Source organism: Cavia porcellus, unplaced genomic scaffold, assembly GCF_034190915.1.
Source record: "Cavia porcellus strain 051 isolate PalLab524CR breed Dunkin Hartley unplaced genomic scaffold, mCavPor4.1 scaffold_11, whole genome shotgun sequence".
NCBI classification, from domain to species: domain Eukaryota; kingdom Metazoa; phylum Chordata; class Mammalia; order Rodentia; family Caviidae; genus Cavia; species Cavia porcellus.
The window spans coordinates 10,810,243-10,826,812 of record NW_026947494.1 but is presented as its reverse complement, the minus strand read 5'-3'; the positions used below and the strand labels follow the sequence as shown (position 1 = coordinate 10,826,812).

Genomic DNA, 16,570 nt, shown 5'->3' with positions numbered 1-16,570 from the left:
ATAACATATGATTTCTAAATGTTTCTCCATTCTTCTGTGTGTTTCTGTGAGACTTAAGAGGCGTGATATCTCTTTTAAAATGTTTTCCAGGGTTCTTACATAGTGCTTTCTACCTCCCAATAGGCTGCATTATGTAATCTTTAGTGCAGAAATATGTGAGAGCAGAGTAAGGGGATGGGCTGTGTTGGTCAGTGTTCCGTGACTTTAACAAAGTACTTGAGATCATCAGCTGATAAAGAGAACGGGCTTACTTTAACTCTCAGTTTTGGAGGTTCTATTCTGTGGTCAGTTGGCTCTGTTGCTCTGGGCCTGCTGTGAGAATGTGGTGGAGCAAAACAGCTCATCTCATGGCCAGCACACAAAGGAAGAGAGAGGGGGCTTCATCTCCCAGTAGAACCAAAATGATGGCCAAGCCTTTAACACACGAACCTTGAGGACATTCAGCATTGAAGTCATAGCAGGATGCAGAGGAGAGAGTTCTCTAATTCCCTTCATTGGTCTGCTTCCACCTTTCTGTTCTTTGGTGGTTTCTAAAATCTTACCACAAGGTTCTATCAGTTTATACAAGATCTGAACATATTCAAACTCTGAGATTTTGACATCAGGCCACAATTAAGCCATGCAATAAATTAAGCAACAAGTAATAATGTGTCCCTTCTTAACTTAATGCTTACATCCAACCTTAGGTAAGTGGAAAAAAGGTAAGAAATAACTCCAGAGGTATTACCACACTGTACAGAGATGACCTAACAGTCATATTCCTTCCCTTGCTGACAAAAGAAGAATCCTTCACTGAACCAAGCTGAATCTCATATTACACTGCCACCAACCATGAACGCAATTCTATTCAAGAATATATATTTTTAAAGTTAAAGCAGAAAAGCATGGCCAGTCCTTACATTTTGTACAATTTAACCTGATCCTCCTCTCCCCACAGGCTGCTCTATTTTTCTCCTCTTTTTCCAATAGCCACAATCTCAAAGATCAGTCATTTTCCATTCTATGCCACACATTTCACCTAACTCCTCTCTCTACCCTTCCCAAGTGCTCCTGTGTTGTGACAGCCCCTTCCATGGTACGTGGTTGCATTCTGAATTGTCAAGTTCAATGCGTGTGAGCTTTTTCAGTCTTGGGAAGGGAAATCACAATTTGATGGGAAGGTTGTTGGTCCATTTCTTGTAACAGAAAGGAAACAAAGTTGGAAAGTATTCAGGACCTAGAAGGAATGAGATGTACCATGGCCCCCCTAGATCTAGGACTGTTTTGGACTGTGACATCTTATCATTTTCATACTTATAAAAGTGTAAGAGATATGGCAATTATTATCAAGTGGAATAAGTGTGATTATTAAATAATTTACTCTATACAAATATCCCTGCTACACAGGGAGCGGAGCTTCTCCAGAAGCCCTGTGAAATTCACGTTGCTCAAGTCCCTTAACTTGAACATCAGTTTGCAGCTTAGCAGCCTCTAATTACCCAGTCTCTCAGCCGGCGGCCACCCTCTGGTGGCAGCCTCCCTTGCCTGAGAGAGAGAGGGAGGCTGATTCTTGACCTACATAGCTAATGAGGAAAGAGAAAAAAAAAAAGCACTGCAAATACAATATTTTCTCCTGTTTTTGAATCTGGTGTCTACTTAAATGCTGAATATTCTTTTTATTCCAGAGTACAATTTTCTTTTTTCTGACATCAAGCAGTCTGTGCAGTTTTAGAGAAGTCACAGCTCCTTATCTGTCCACCAACATTTTTCTCCTCTCACTGTCAGTCTGAAGTGTAAAAATTTAAGCTTTTTAGGACATTTGGGGTTTTTTTTTTTGGAGGAGGAGAGGATTAAATATGCCTCCGGACCTCACGACTGTGTATCTAATTGAAAGCGTCCCTGTCCTTCATCAAAGCACCAGAATTCAGACATGAAAGATTTGTCTGTCTGTACTTCCTTATCTGAGCTAAAATGACACCTCCGTTCACCCCTCAGACCATCAAGCCTGCTGACATCGCCACCGTGCGCACGCTGGGGCGACCCCCTCACCTCATCATGCGGATCATGGACTGCGTGCTTCTGCTGTTTCAAAGAAAGGTCAACGTGGTGAAAATTGACCTGGAAAAAAGCTGCCCCACACCCTCCTGGCAGGAATCTTTAAAACTGATGACTGCGGGGAACTTTTTACAGAACTTACAGGTTGGTAGTTCAGTAATGAGGAGCTAGGTTAAGGACTCACTATGCTGGAGTAGCTGGGTCCTTCTGTAGAATAAATTTCTAAAAAGAATTCATTCTACCTAGAATTTTAGACATGTATGAATTTTTTTCAGTGTAGAATCTTTCCTTTGAAATATAACCTGTCATGAGTTTTACAGCTGTTACTAAAGATAAAAAGATTTTAGGGGTGTGAAAGCATTACTAACGATATAGATGTTTCAACAAAAATTGGAAAATCACTTTAAGATTATGTGTGTGTGTGTGTGTATCATATGCATAGGGATGTAAATATACTCCTCCCTAAGTATTTTCATGGGACTGTTTCCAGGACACCCCAGGAATGCTGAAATATGAGAACAATTAAATCTCTTATATAAAATGATGTATTATTTGCATATCATTTGCATCTTTTTGTATACATCTAGAATATCTCTTATTATACTACAATATAAGCCTACATAAATAGATAACTGTATTGTTTAGGGCAGCAGTCCCCAATCTCTATGATGCCAGTGGCTGGTTTTGTGGAAGACAGGTTTTCCACAGATGAGGTAAGGTGGATGTTTTTGAGATGATTCAGAGAAGCTCGCATCCTAGATTAATTCCATGTACTGTCTTTGTAGGGTTCAAGCTCCTACAAGAATCCAATGCAGTCCTTGATCTGCCAGAAGGTGGCGCTCATGCAGTAGTGATAGAGAGGGGAGCGGCTGTCAGGGGAGACGAAGCTCCCCTCACCTTTCCACGGCTCACTTGCTGCTTTGTGGCTTTTTAAAAACGTGCTAGGGCCGATTCTAGTTCTTGGCCCGGGGTTAGGGACTCCTGGTTTAAGGAATGATGAGAAGGAAAAAATCTGTTCATGCTTAGTAGTGACGCAATGATTTTTTCTGAATATTTTTGACACAAAATTCATTGTGTTTGTGGATATGGGACCTGTGGATGCAAGAAACACACTGTGTATGAACACTGGAAGTCTCAGTGATAGTTTTTGAGTATTAGTTTACATTTTTCCATAATATTATGAGATAGAAAATATATGAGATAGAAAATAAGTGTCTTGAAAATTTTCATATGTATGTAGCTATTAATGAATATCAAAAACATATATATAATGTATATATTTCCTGAATTCAGAAGTCTGTCTTGTGTGAATACCTAATTAATAACCTTTATTAATGAATATCAAAAACATATATATATATATAATGTATATATTTCCTGAATTCAGAAGTCTGTCTTGTGTGAATACCTAATTAATAACCTTTAAAATAACTAATATATATTATATATATGTATGTTTGTATGTATTTAACCTTTTCAAGACACGGTTTCACTATGCAGCTCAGGCTGGCCTTGAACCCACTTTGTAGTCCATGCTGGCCTTGAACTTGCAGCAATCCTCCTAGGTCAGCCTCGCAAGTTCTGGGATTACAGGCATGTGCCACCATGCCCAGCAGCACAAAATAACTAATATTCTGACTTTTTAATATTCTGATAAATAGTTTCTCCTGTTTTGAAATTTACATTTATGAAGTCATGTCCTAGGGACTCTTTCTGACCTCTTTCATTCAGCATCTCTTTGAGACTTATTCTTACAGATGCAAAAGATATTATTTCATTCATTTTTGTTTATAGCTTTCCAGGATCAGAATGTATGGTGGTGTGTATGGTGAATGTTTAACAACTGGTTCTTTGAGAGGAAAATAAAAACAAAGAAAAAACTCTCTGAATCAGTGTTTGCCATGGTGGATGGTGTAACTGCTTCCAGAATGGCCAATTGCATGCTCCCCAGTGGGCTTGCTAAAGCAGAGCTGCCAACAGGTGCAGAGCCGCCTTCTACTATGTAGTGTTTCCACTATTTAGATGAAACTGGTGGGAAGGTGTTCAAAAATACAGATAGTAGTAAACTGCAATAAAATAACATAAAGTAAATTTCCACTGTTATTTTCATTTTAAATGAAATTAATTTAATTATAAGCATATAACCAATCATAACATGATTGTGTTTAGCCAGTTTGCAGAATTCCTAAAATTTTAGCAATCATGTCTCATGAGCTATGAACTATCATCAGTGCATAGCTTTTAATTTGTTCTTCTATTGGACTAGTGATGAGTTTTTTGATTCTTATTAATTATTTTTGACTATGAAAAGTAAAGCTGATATGGGCATTGATCTACAGGTCATTTCGCAGATGTATGTGTTCATTTCTGCAGGCTGTCAGGTTAGACTTTTGGGTCTGAGATTATACACATTTTATCACTTTAGGTATATGGCATCAAAAAGTTTGTAAAAGTCACTATGTAAATCCACCTAGCCACCAAAAGTGTGTAAGTTGAACATTTCCTACTTTTAGCTTTTTAGGTGAGATTTTCATAACATCTTACTATTGTCAGTTTAATTTCCATTTCCCTGGTGATTAATGACACTGAAAATCTTTTCATAGGTTTACAAGTCTTCTGGGAATTCTTTTCACATAGGTGCCTGTTTAGGTCTGTTACATGTTGCTGTGTTTTAGATACTTTGTAGAATGTCTTTTTGTATGAAGTTCAAACTAATTTTTTCACTTAAGTGTTTGCAAATATCTCCTGTTCATGCTACTAGTGATGTCTTTTGATAAGTGGCAGTTCTTACTTTCAATGTAATTCTTAATACTTTTCTTAATAATGCTTTCTGTGTCCTATTCAGATCGTTGCTCACCTCTAAGGAAGAATAAATTCTCCCATGTTTTCTTCTGGGACTTTTACTGTTTTATCATTCATGTTTAGATATTGAGACTATAGCTGGATATACGCAATCCACATCCAAGCTATAACTTTAGCATTATTTTTCATTCAACCTTTGATTCAGTTTTGCTCTGTGACTGCTATGATCAGAACACCTTACGGTGCATTTCAGCTTCTATGATGTTAAGTAGCTTGTAAAACTGGTAGGCTGCATCTTGTCCCAGGTAACTATGAGACTATGAAAATGGAACTGAACTTTGGATAGAATCTTAGCAGTAATCCAGGATCGTTGCCTGCCTCCTTCTCTTGTGGCAGGTCCACTACTTTCGGGAGCTCTTGGTGTTTATCTTTTGGTCACCTTTTTGCCTATTGCTCCTAGGCATTCTTTTGGCTCCATTATTTGACAAGTCCCTTAAAGAAAAAGCAAAGTCAATGTTAACCACTTTTGATCACCTGGTATTCTATTTTTGCATCACATGCTATGACCACCCTTCTGTTCTGACTCTGTTTTGCTTAGTCACATTTGGTTTATTCTCTTCAAAAAAGTAATAAGAACCATGAGAGTAATAAAACCCTAAAAGTCTAATTGTTACTGTAAAAAAGAGAGGAAAGTAAGGTGGACTAAGGGATATAACCGCAGGTATGTTCGAGTATATAGGATGGAAAACCATATAACTGAGCTTTTCTTGGATCATTGAACGGTACTGTCTCCAATTCCACTGTGTGAATGTTCACTTTATATGCTTTAATTTAGTGATATGGACAACTGTTTCTGGGAAGATAATATGTAACCTATTAACTGGTGATTTCGTACTGTATATATTTTTTTCTAGAAAAACTGTATTATTTGTACCCTTTTGCTGCGTTGTTTTTTTATGTCCTTTCTTTTTTTTCTTCTGTCTTTAAATTAAAAAAAAGAAAAAGCAAAGTTTGAAGGAGAATATTTTTGTCTTGGTTGTAGGTTTATATCACAAATTATTAGATGCTAAATTTATTTCTACTTGGGAAACAGTTGTCCTCTTTAAGATGAGGAAACACTATTTTTAATGGTCATTTCTTTCTGATGCAGGAAGGCATTCCAATCAATTCTGTTGCTATTTTAAAACCACATCCCCTCTAAGAGATAATAATTTCCTCATATGTTTGATACGTCTATGATTATGAATGAATCTAATGTCTTAGCAATATCTTTACATTTTAGGTAACTTTAATAGATCTGACCGAGAGCAGTAAGCATTTAGTTGCAGATAATTGCTCAATCTGTATTTCCTGAGGCTGAATGTACCTGCATGTGTTTGCTTTTCATGTTTGAGCTTATTTCATTGTAATTTATCAATTTAGGATTAATGAAATTTAGTTTATTGATTTAGAAATTCTAATAACCACATTACTATTCACTACCTAAATAATTTGCTCTTTCCTTAGGTCCCAATATGTTTAAAGTCAGCATCTCTTGTATAAGAGAAGACAAAGTGGACCCTAATGGCAATTGTTCCCTACGGTGCTTTCCTCTTGTGGACTGTTGCTTAGTACCCTGTGATAGTCACAGAACACTGGACTGTTCACTCATTTTTGATTGTACAATTATTTTAGTTGAACTGAGCATAATACGAGTTTGATTTCATGGAAAGAAATATTTTGACTTAATTTTACTTCTTGATTCCACAGCAATTCCCAAAAGACACAATCAATGAAGAAGTGATAGAATTTTTGAGTCCTTACTTTGAAATGCCGGACTACAACATTGAAACTGCCAAACGCGTATGTGGGAATGTAGCTGGTCTTTGTTCCTGGACCAAAGCCATGGCTTCCTTCTTTTCTATAAACAAAGAGGTGCTGCCTCTGAAGGTAGGGAGAACCCCATGCCTGGGAGGGGTCTCTGGGTCAGCTGATCTTGGCTTTGCACAGTAGTGCAAGAGCTTTTGGCTCTGGTGTTACTGTACTCAGATCCATAGGGAGAAACAGTATTGAGAAGAACACAGTTTCTTTCTTCTCTGTGGCCTACTCCAGTCAGAATTGTATGAGTCTTTGAGCATCGACTTACTCTCTACAAGGACCCTATGTTCTTTGGGGATTACTGGATATTTTTCATAATATCTTTAAAAAAAACCCAGAAAATTGTAACAGAATTGTCTTTAATGTTCAAAATCTTGAGCCAGTAATCCGATGAATGAAGCAGGGTCAAGATACAGATCCTGGAGATTAGAAAATGGGGAAAGCTGGTCCTGGTTTAGTCTCCCATTAATCCTCCTTTTTCCCTTATAAAAGAATACCATCTGTTGGTTACTAATGTGACTTGGAAACTGTACCTATTGTATTAGCTTTCCTGCCACTGGGACACAAAGACAGGCAAGCACAAGAGAGAAGAAAGGTTTAATCTGGCTCAGGTTTCAGGGGGTGCAGTCTATGGTTGGCTGGCCCTGAGGTAGAACTCTCATGGCAGAGGGGCAAAGTTCACAGTAGCTGTGAAGCAGAGAAAGGGGACAGGAAGAGCTGTGGGACTGATAAAGGTGACATGGCCCACCTGGACATGCTTAGATGTTGCTCCACTCATCCCCTAGAGCTCTCTCAAGCCTACGCTTAACTGTCAGCACTGTGTTTCCATTGGCATAATAAGTTTTAAAGCTTCATTGATATATACTCCCCCAACATGAAAAGACATTCAGGCTTCACAAATGGAGAGGAAAGTGCTGTTTTCAAAAAGGAAATGTATCAAAAATCAGAATTTATGGCTTGTTTGGTCATTTTGTATAAGTTTGTGTAAGTTTGATCTTTCCCAACCATCAGCTAAAATCCCAAGAAGCTTAAGACATGGTAAGAACAATTAAGATTAGCAGAAGTGTAAGTACTGTGTTGAAGGGCACAATATATTTTCTACTTGTTACCATATCAAGGGCATCTTTTCAATAGTTGGGGGCCTTGAGGTCACAGGACAATTTAAAGGACAAATAATTATTTGACTTAGATCATTTTAGGGCAAATGATTCACATCTTGTGGTCTAGCATCATGGTTATTGGCACCAGCAAATATGCCAGCATAGGTAGAAGTGGACATTTCGATACTGACTAAATTTATAGTCACATGTCAAATGAAAGGGACAGGGCATCCTTTACACATTTGTTTCCAGTGCATAAGCACTTATGTAGTATCATAAAGGGAATTACAGTTGAGTTTACAATGTGTATATTTTATTTTATTATAGTTATTTTAAGAATAGTGAACTAATATCATTGAATATGGGTATTCTAAAGTTCACATAAGAAGAATGAGATTTCTTTCTTCAACATTTTCTGTTTTAGTGACTTTCTCAGCGTGGGGACAAAATACCTGACACTCACTAGTTAGAGAGAAAGTTTATTTTTTGATCACAGCTGGTGGAGGTTTCAGTACATATTTAGCTGGCTCCAAAGAAGGGCAGAAGGGCAGAGAGGCACAGTAGAGGAGAAACAGTTCATGGGGTGGCAGGCAGGAGTAGCAGTGAGCCTTCATCTTCTTTCCCTTTTTATTCCATCCAGGCTACACACTTATTGGTTGGTGCCATCCACACCCAGGGTGGGTCTTCTCTCTTTACAGAGTCCATCATCCATACTCAGAACTGGTCTAATCCAATCAAGGGATCGATCCAGGGTCACATACTCACAATCTGGTCACTCGCAAAAGCCTCACTTATGAATGCATGAGGATTTGGGAGGCATCTGCAAATAAGCCATGAAACTTCCATTTTTCATTCTACATTCAATGCCAGGATAATCTAGATCACACAGCTGGAAGTGAAGGGAACACTATTGCGGTGGCCAGGGTTGGGGGATCACTGTTAAGTGATGTACTTCTGAGATGTCTGTATTGGAAGTATCCTCCTGTAATCTTGAGAGCATCCAGCATCTTGGACCACTCAGCTCATCAGATTCCTTTTATGTCAGTCATCAAAACACATCCAGGTGTGTAGATTTTACAGATTCTTGCCCTTATGGTGAAGCAGAAGATTAAGGGAGTGCAGATTGTGGTGCCTTCCTTCACAAAGGAAAATTTCAGCAAAATTTTATTTTTATTTTTGAACTCTGTATGGGGCACAGACATGACCGTGGGCATCTTTCTTGCATGAACACAATCATGACTATCTTTGCCATAATTAAGGAATGAATTGAGAAGTGAGATGCCACTTATTAAGGAACACAGACCCAGGCCTCACACTTTATTTATTCCTGGAGAGGCTTCACTTTCAAATTCCTGCTTGCTAAGTGAGGGAAGCTCAAGGATATTTTCTGAGCTCTAGACGCAGAGAAGGCTCTCACCACTAACTGGTGGTGAGCCATCATGGAGGAGTTTTCTTTTTTGTCTTGTAATCCTTACAGATGAACTAGTTGACTTCTGTTGGTGAGTCCATTTAAACAAATATTCATGACAACAATTCTAATTGTATTCAAGCTTATTAAGTGAGATTTCCCCCCGAAAAGTCTACATGCACCGATAAATATCAGCCCATCCAAATGCTGTTTTAAAAACTAAGCCCTCAAATAGTGAGCACAGATAATGATAACATCTGTTGTTTTAGAAAACTCGTGTTTCAGGTGTTAGATTTAGTCTCTAGGGGTTATATTATTTATTACAAAAAATCCTAGGAGATGGATTTTTCATTACTTTAAATGAGAAACTGGAGTTTACTCTTTAGGTTTCATATATGTAATTCTAAACTTTTAAAAGTTTGGTACTTGGATTTGAATGTTTTGGTTAGCAACTTTGAAGGTATCACTTAAAATTTAGTTTTTGAGTACAGTACTAGAAATTGCTAAAAATCTTTGGGTTGTGATAGTGTGGCCTTAGCAGGTTACTTTGGTAAGCTCTGACACAGGGGTTTTGCTTTTCTTTTATGTTTGATGACTAGCAAACACTGTAGCTAAGAGTACAGAAGAAGAAATATTTCATAACTCAATTTAAAAATATTTCAATAGGTCTCAGTATATGCGTACTGTACATGATTATGTTTATCATCACGCATCATTCCCATGTTCATGCCTTTACCCTGTCCTTAGTCTTTCAATTCCCCTCAATTCTTCTGCCTTCCCATTCTCTCCATCTCTCAATCATCTTGCCATTTACAAAAGATCTATCTTCTTCTTTCCTGTTTCATATTTTTTACTTTGCTTTTTAGATTATACTTTTGGATTGTCACAAAAGTGAAATTATGCAATATTTAAGTTTGTGTGTCTGATTTATTTCGTGTAACATTATGGTCTTAAGTTATACCCATTATCCTACAAAAACCCCCAAAGTTATCCTTTTTCCCAGCAGAGTAGTAGCCCATTATGTATACATATCACATTTTGTTTAAACATTTACATGTTGATGGACAGATAATCCACTTCAAAGATTTAGCTACTTGAGTTTTACTGCTATTGATCTGAATGTACATATATCACTATATGATTTCTTTCTTTTGGAAACATAACTAGCAGGGAGACAGCTGGTCAAATGTCATTTCTATTTTTAATTTTTTGAGCAATTTCCATACGGATTTCCTTGCTGGTTGTACTACTGTGGTTCAATGAGGATATCATTGTTGATATTTTTGTCTAGTTGATCTATTTGTGACAGTGAGTCATTGATGTCCCCTACTCTAATTATGTTAATATTTACCTGATACATTATGCCCAGTAGTGTTTGCTTTGTAAAGTTGGGTGTGCCAGTGTTTGGTGCATAGTTATTTAAAATTTTTTATCTCTTCTTGTTATTGTTTCCTTAACCAATATATAGTGGTTTTCTTTTCCTCTTCTGATAAGTTTTAGCTTCACATCAACTTTATCTGAAAGTAGGCTAGCTACTCCTGCTTGGTTTTGGCCTCTTCTTGCATGGGATATTGTTTTCATGCTTTGATTGTAGTCTATAAATGTCTTTTGGATTAAACATGTTTCTTGCATGCAATATAGCATTAGATTATTTCTTTATTTTTCTGCCTCCCTGTGTTTCTTGATTGTCTCATTCACCTTGAGAGTTACTATGGAAAATTTTGACTTATTTCTATCATTGCATTATTTCTTATATCTGGTTTCATTTTTCTCCGTTCTGCTTAATTGCTCATGCTTCCTGATTCATCCATTTAGCTAGTCTTTTTGGCCTCCTTGGCTTCATTGTCTCTATGATATACTTCAGAAGTTTTTGGAGTGCTGGCTTGCTTGTCATGAATGTATTAAGGCATCCTTTATCATGGAAAGAGCTTTCTGCATCATTTTCTCTATTCTTTATTTATTTGTTGTTCACTGTGGGTGTTTGGTACCTCTGCATGTTACATCTTAAATTCCTTTATATCCCTTTCTTCCGCCCTCTCTTTATCTCCTGGTACCGTTCCCAGTTACAGTAGATCTGTCTCCCTGTTTCTTTTCATCTTTTCCTTATTTTGCATTTTATTTATTGTTTGGATTTCTCACATGACAGAAGCCATACATTATTTAAACTGTGTCTGATTTATTTCACTTAATATTTTCAAGGTGAATCTATTTTCCTGCTGAAGAATCAAATTCATCCTCCATAGTATATTACTATTCAAATGTGCATACAAACCCTGTTTTCATGAATTATTTTTCAGTTGATAGACACATAAGCTGCTTCCAAGATTTAGCTATTATGAGCTTTGCTGAAATAAACATCAGTATGCGTGCATGAGTATAATACGACATCGTTAAGTCTTTTTGGAAGACACCTAGCGGAAGAATAGCTGGGTTGAATGGAATTACTATTTTTAATCTTTTGAGGACTTCATATACAGATTTCTGTAATGGATGCACTAATTTACATTCCCAGTAGCAATGTGTGGGACCTCCTTTTTCACTGCAGCCTCACCAGCATCTGTTACTATTTGATTTCTACATGATTGCCATTCTTTCTGGAGTAAGGTCAAATCTCACAGCTGTTTACAGTTGCGTTCTTTAATGGCCAGTGATGATCAGTTTTAACTTGAAACTTACTTTCTCTAAGAGGAAAACGTACCTGCTTACTTTCAGGGTCTTGGTGCCTGTAATATTATTTTTTGTCCTTTGATTTTAGCCTATGAATTTCTTCTTGGATTAGATGAGCTTCTTGAATACAATAGATGTTGTATTTTGTTCTCTTATACAATCTGCCAATCTGTCTGTTAAATGGGGAGGCGAAGACATTTACATTAGGAGTTATTACTGAAAGGTGTTGGTTTGTTTCAGTTGTTGAGTTCTTTTTGTGTTGGTGACTCCTTTATTTTTCTGATTTTGCTTGACTACTTGCCTTTTTGATTATAGTCATTCCATCTCACTTTTTGACTTTGTTGGTTTCAGTGCCTCTGAGTACGATATATATATATATATATATATATATATATATTTTTTTTTTTTTTTTTTTTTTTTTTTTTTGTACCAGGAATCAAATTCACAACCTCACAGTTGCCAGGCAGGCACTTATACCACTTAGCTAAGTCCCCAGCCCCTGGGTGGAATATTCTTGAGTATTTTTTGGAGTGTTCTTTGATGCTCATGTATCTCTTGAGGTGTTCATTGCCATGGGAATTGGCTGGCAGTCATGGATAAGGCACTGAGTGTAATATACATAGCACTCCTGTTGTATGTGGGAGGAAAAGGTGGCATTATTTTTACTGTTGTCTTTATTGGTAAGTTGATATGCGGTGATTAAATTTTACACTCTCTTACTGGATAGGAATTGTCTAACTTCAGGGTGTCTAGCTCAGAGGACAGTGTGTCTGTGTATTTATTAAACCCACCAGACTGTCACTGAAGGGCAGATCACTCCCTCTCTGAGACCAGTCCTTTCCCCATATCTTGCCTATTCTTCTTAAATTGTAATTTTTAAGTCGTGCTTTTGTTTGTCACTGGTTTTCACCATGAATAAAACTTTGAAATTTCCCTTAAAAATATGTTCTACAAAAATTGGAAGCCTGAAGTTTTGAAATAGGAGAATAATTTGTCTTAAAAGTATTTTTAAAAGTAATCTTTGTTTCTTAAGCTTCAGAAAGAATATGCCATTTTGTGGACTTGAAAGGCAGAAATCTGCTTTAAAATTTTTTTAAAGGATCTGATTTCCAATAAGCATGAACTGTTTCTCACATCTTTTTTGTTAGTTATTTTTAGATGTTGTCTTTTGGTAGAATTGAAGATGGTTACACAATGACTTAATGATTTTATGTACATTAAATATATAGCGTAAGACCAATATGCATTGTGATACACTGCTGGGCCTCAGTGTATCATTTGCTCTTGTGATCATATGACTGACTTCAAGCTGTGCTTCACTGCTGCCATCCACACCCTTGAGAGAGCACCACACCGCACATCCCTAACCTAGCAAAATATCAGAATTTCAAGTTCAAAGTATAATTTTTACTGGATAAATATGTATTGATTTTATATCATCATACAGTTGAAAAATCCTATGTCCAATGTATAATAATCATAACTCTTGAGACCACCTATATTCAAATTTTTTTCTATTTTTACTGAAGTTAACATTACAGTTTTCTGCACTTTTCCTGTGTATATTTAATATTATAAGTTCTGATCTGGGGTATGAAAACTATGGCCCCTAGGCCAGATCCAGCCCATCATCTATATTTCTTTGTTCATTAAATAAGAATGGTTTTTAAAATGATTTAAACATTCATTTTTTTTTACATTTTAAAATAGTATTTACTTGAGTACTTAATAGCTTTGATTTTATTACCTGGGTAAAAAGCCTGAAATATTTACTACCTGGCACTTTACTGCAAAAAACTGGCTGATCTCTGTTCTAATGAAGTATAAATTCATTCTTATAAACATGTGAGTCAAGTTCACATTCACATTGGTCCTGATGCAATTGGAAAAGACGCTAGGGGTGGAGCACAGGAGAGGTGTGCACAGGTGACGTCGCCAGCTTCTTGGCTTCGGAAGCGTAGGCTTCGAAGTTTCTTGCCTTTTTCCTCACACTGTGTGTGTCCACTGCAGGCCAACCTGGTGGTCCAGGAGAATCGTCACGTCCTGGCCATGCAGGATCTGCAGAAAGCCCAGGCTGAGCTGGATGAAAAGCAAGCAGAGCTTGATGTGGTGCAGGCTGAGTATGAACAGGCCATGACCGAGAAGCAGGTAACTGTCCTTGGCATCAGAGTGACTGTCATATGCCCACCCTGCTCATTGGAAATCCTCATTCCTATTCTACCTTCTCTCTCCCAGGGTTTGGTTTTCACGGGGATTCATGTAATTTACACAAAATATTTACACAGCACCCTGTCCCTCGTTTTGCTCTGGACCTTGTTTCTAACAGTGCCCCAGGGCTTCATCAAGATGTCATGATGGTCTTCCAAGATGGCAGTCCGTCCATCGTGATGGTGATAGTAGCCACATCTGTGTGGCTTTTTTTGTTACAGTTTTCAAATCACATCCTCCAGCTGATTTCATTTAATTTTTGAAACAAATTTGCAAGGTTAGCAGGGTGGATGGTTTTACTCTTGCTTGGAAGAAAGGAACCAAAGTCTAGGAAGGTCAAGAGAATGAATGTTGGCCATAAGGCTGGTCAGTGCCAGCATCTTTTGTTGACCGTGGCCTTCTGATGTTACTTTAGGCCTTTCTGCTGGGTCAATATAATTGACCACAATGACCATCTACAATGTTTTTGCACTGTGTTCATGTTGGAGATCGTTTAGCACCTTTTCAAATCTAGGTCCATACATTATCTGACTACTGTTTAAAGTAATTCTGGTTCCACTGGATTCTTCTTTCTTCTGAAAAGTCAAGACAGATTTTACAGTTAGTTAATGTGGCTTAATCTTCAGCCTGTGAGTTCTTGGGAGTGGTAGACTGTTCTACGGGAAAGGGAGAACAGATTGTGATTGACAAGCATTTGTATTTTACTTTGCAAGCAAAATGTCTACAGAGATCAAAGAAGAAAGGCAAAAGAATTTCCAAGTCATCAGGATTTTTTCATGATATTTTTTCTTATTCTAAATACATACATTAGTATTTTGCAAATTTGGAATAATTCTCTAATAATTTTTCTTAAAGCAATTCTCCACATTATCTGAGTTTCTGACTCCACAAAGTCTGCATTTGCCTCTGCTAAGTTCTATATTTGGTAAATTAGAGACAAACTCAATTTTATGGAATTTCGCTCTGACCCTTCTCAGCCTTCCTGTGGCCAGACTGAGATTCTTAGCCTGTGTCTTTCAATTTTCATCCCATGCAGAATGCACAGCATTTTCCCCTAAAGACACGTCTTCTCAGAGAGAAATAGGAGATTCTTTAACGTCTTGAGAAGTAATTACATAACACCTGTATGGATTTTATGTTGGTACTGCACAGATTTCAGTTATTTAAGGAGAACATTCACATTGCAGCTTGAGCATCTACTTTAGAAATTGAGAATGAAGTATTGATTTCTAGCATGTTGGGCATTCACTGGAATCAGGAAGCATTGTTGAACACAGTAAAACTATGCTATCTTATTTTATATTTCAACATTTGTATACTGATTCTTTCAACAACCTTTTTGTTGTTTTCCAGCATCTGCTATTTGTTACTTAAGTTGTAGGAGCACATGGAAACTGCTACTGTAACTGCTACAGGAACTGCTACTGTTTTTGAGCATCTGCTATTTATTATTTAAATTGTAGGGACACACAGGAACTGCTACGGTAAAAATGTGGCTCAACCTTTAAAACTTAAATTTCAACAAATGTCACGTTTCTTTAATTAAAAAAATCTGAACATGAGCTGTCCTAGCACCTTGTGAGCTTGCTCTTCAGTCATTTTTGTTGTTTGTCCCCCTTACAGGCTTCCAGGAGAGTCCAAGGGGCTGATGGACCACATTCTAGTCCACTGTGGCCTGGGCCTACGTGGGCCTTTGAAAGAGGCTATGTCCTTGGTAGTCTTTATGCAGGACACAGAGCTTTCACTTGGGGTCCAGCCCCTCCTAGGCTTCCTGGGAGTCAGTTATCTCTGAAGAGAAAAGGAGCCTGGGCTGAAACTTAGAGAGTTTTGCACCCTAACCCTTAGGTTGGGGAGGGGATCTACTTCTTTCTCTTGTGTATTCATTTATACCACTTCCTTTCCCCTTATCTCAATCCCCCAAAAGAATATAGGCTTCCAGAAAATAAAAGTTAAGAAAGAAAATACCTGCCCATTCTCTTATTTGGATGGATGAAAGTAAGGTTGGAGAATTTAGAGCAAAAAAGTCAGACTAAAAGTTTCCTTTAAATAGAAAATGTGTTTCCAATGAATGATATGGAATCACACCTTGAAGCAGGTGTCTTTCCCTTTAGCAGGGAAACAAATGTATATGAATAGGGTTTTGCCTCTCAGTTTGGATATATATATGTATTTTTTTTTTCACATACCTGTAGAAGAAAAAGCCCCCTAGGGTAGACTAGAATAAACTGCACTAAATATCTCACTCTCCAAAAACACAGTACTATAATAACTTATTTAAGTTGTTACATTGTGTTATTGATAAAAAAAGAATCCGTGTTTGGGCAGTGGATTTAGGTACCCTACAGAGGGACACCAATAATGTTTTGCTGTTCATCATTTTACATCTGAACAGATTCCCTTATTTACATAATATTTTAAGTACATTTAAAACACAGCAGATAGTTCAGTAATGCTGTTTTGTAAATTGACCTTTCTTTTGAAATCTATTTTATTT

At 37.3% G+C, this 16,570-nt stretch overlaps 1 protein-coding gene across 2 annotated transcripts in view; it reads left to right on the top strand.

The window, feature by feature from the left end:
* Dnah5 (dynein axonemal heavy chain 5) overlaps window positions 1–16,570 on the top strand; it is a 282,354-nt gene that overhangs the window by 206,289 nt on the left and 59,495 nt on the right. For both annotated transcript variants that reach the window (XM_063257979.1, XM_063257978.1), the window contains 3 exons: window positions 1,975–2,178; window positions 6,586–6,765; window positions 13,879–14,016. In XM_063257979.1, the coding sequence (XP_063114049.1) occupies window positions 1,975–2,178; window positions 6,586–6,765; window positions 13,879–14,016 (522 nt within the window). The remainder of the gene's footprint in view (window positions 1–1,974; window positions 2,179–6,585; window positions 6,766–13,878; window positions 14,017–16,570) is intronic.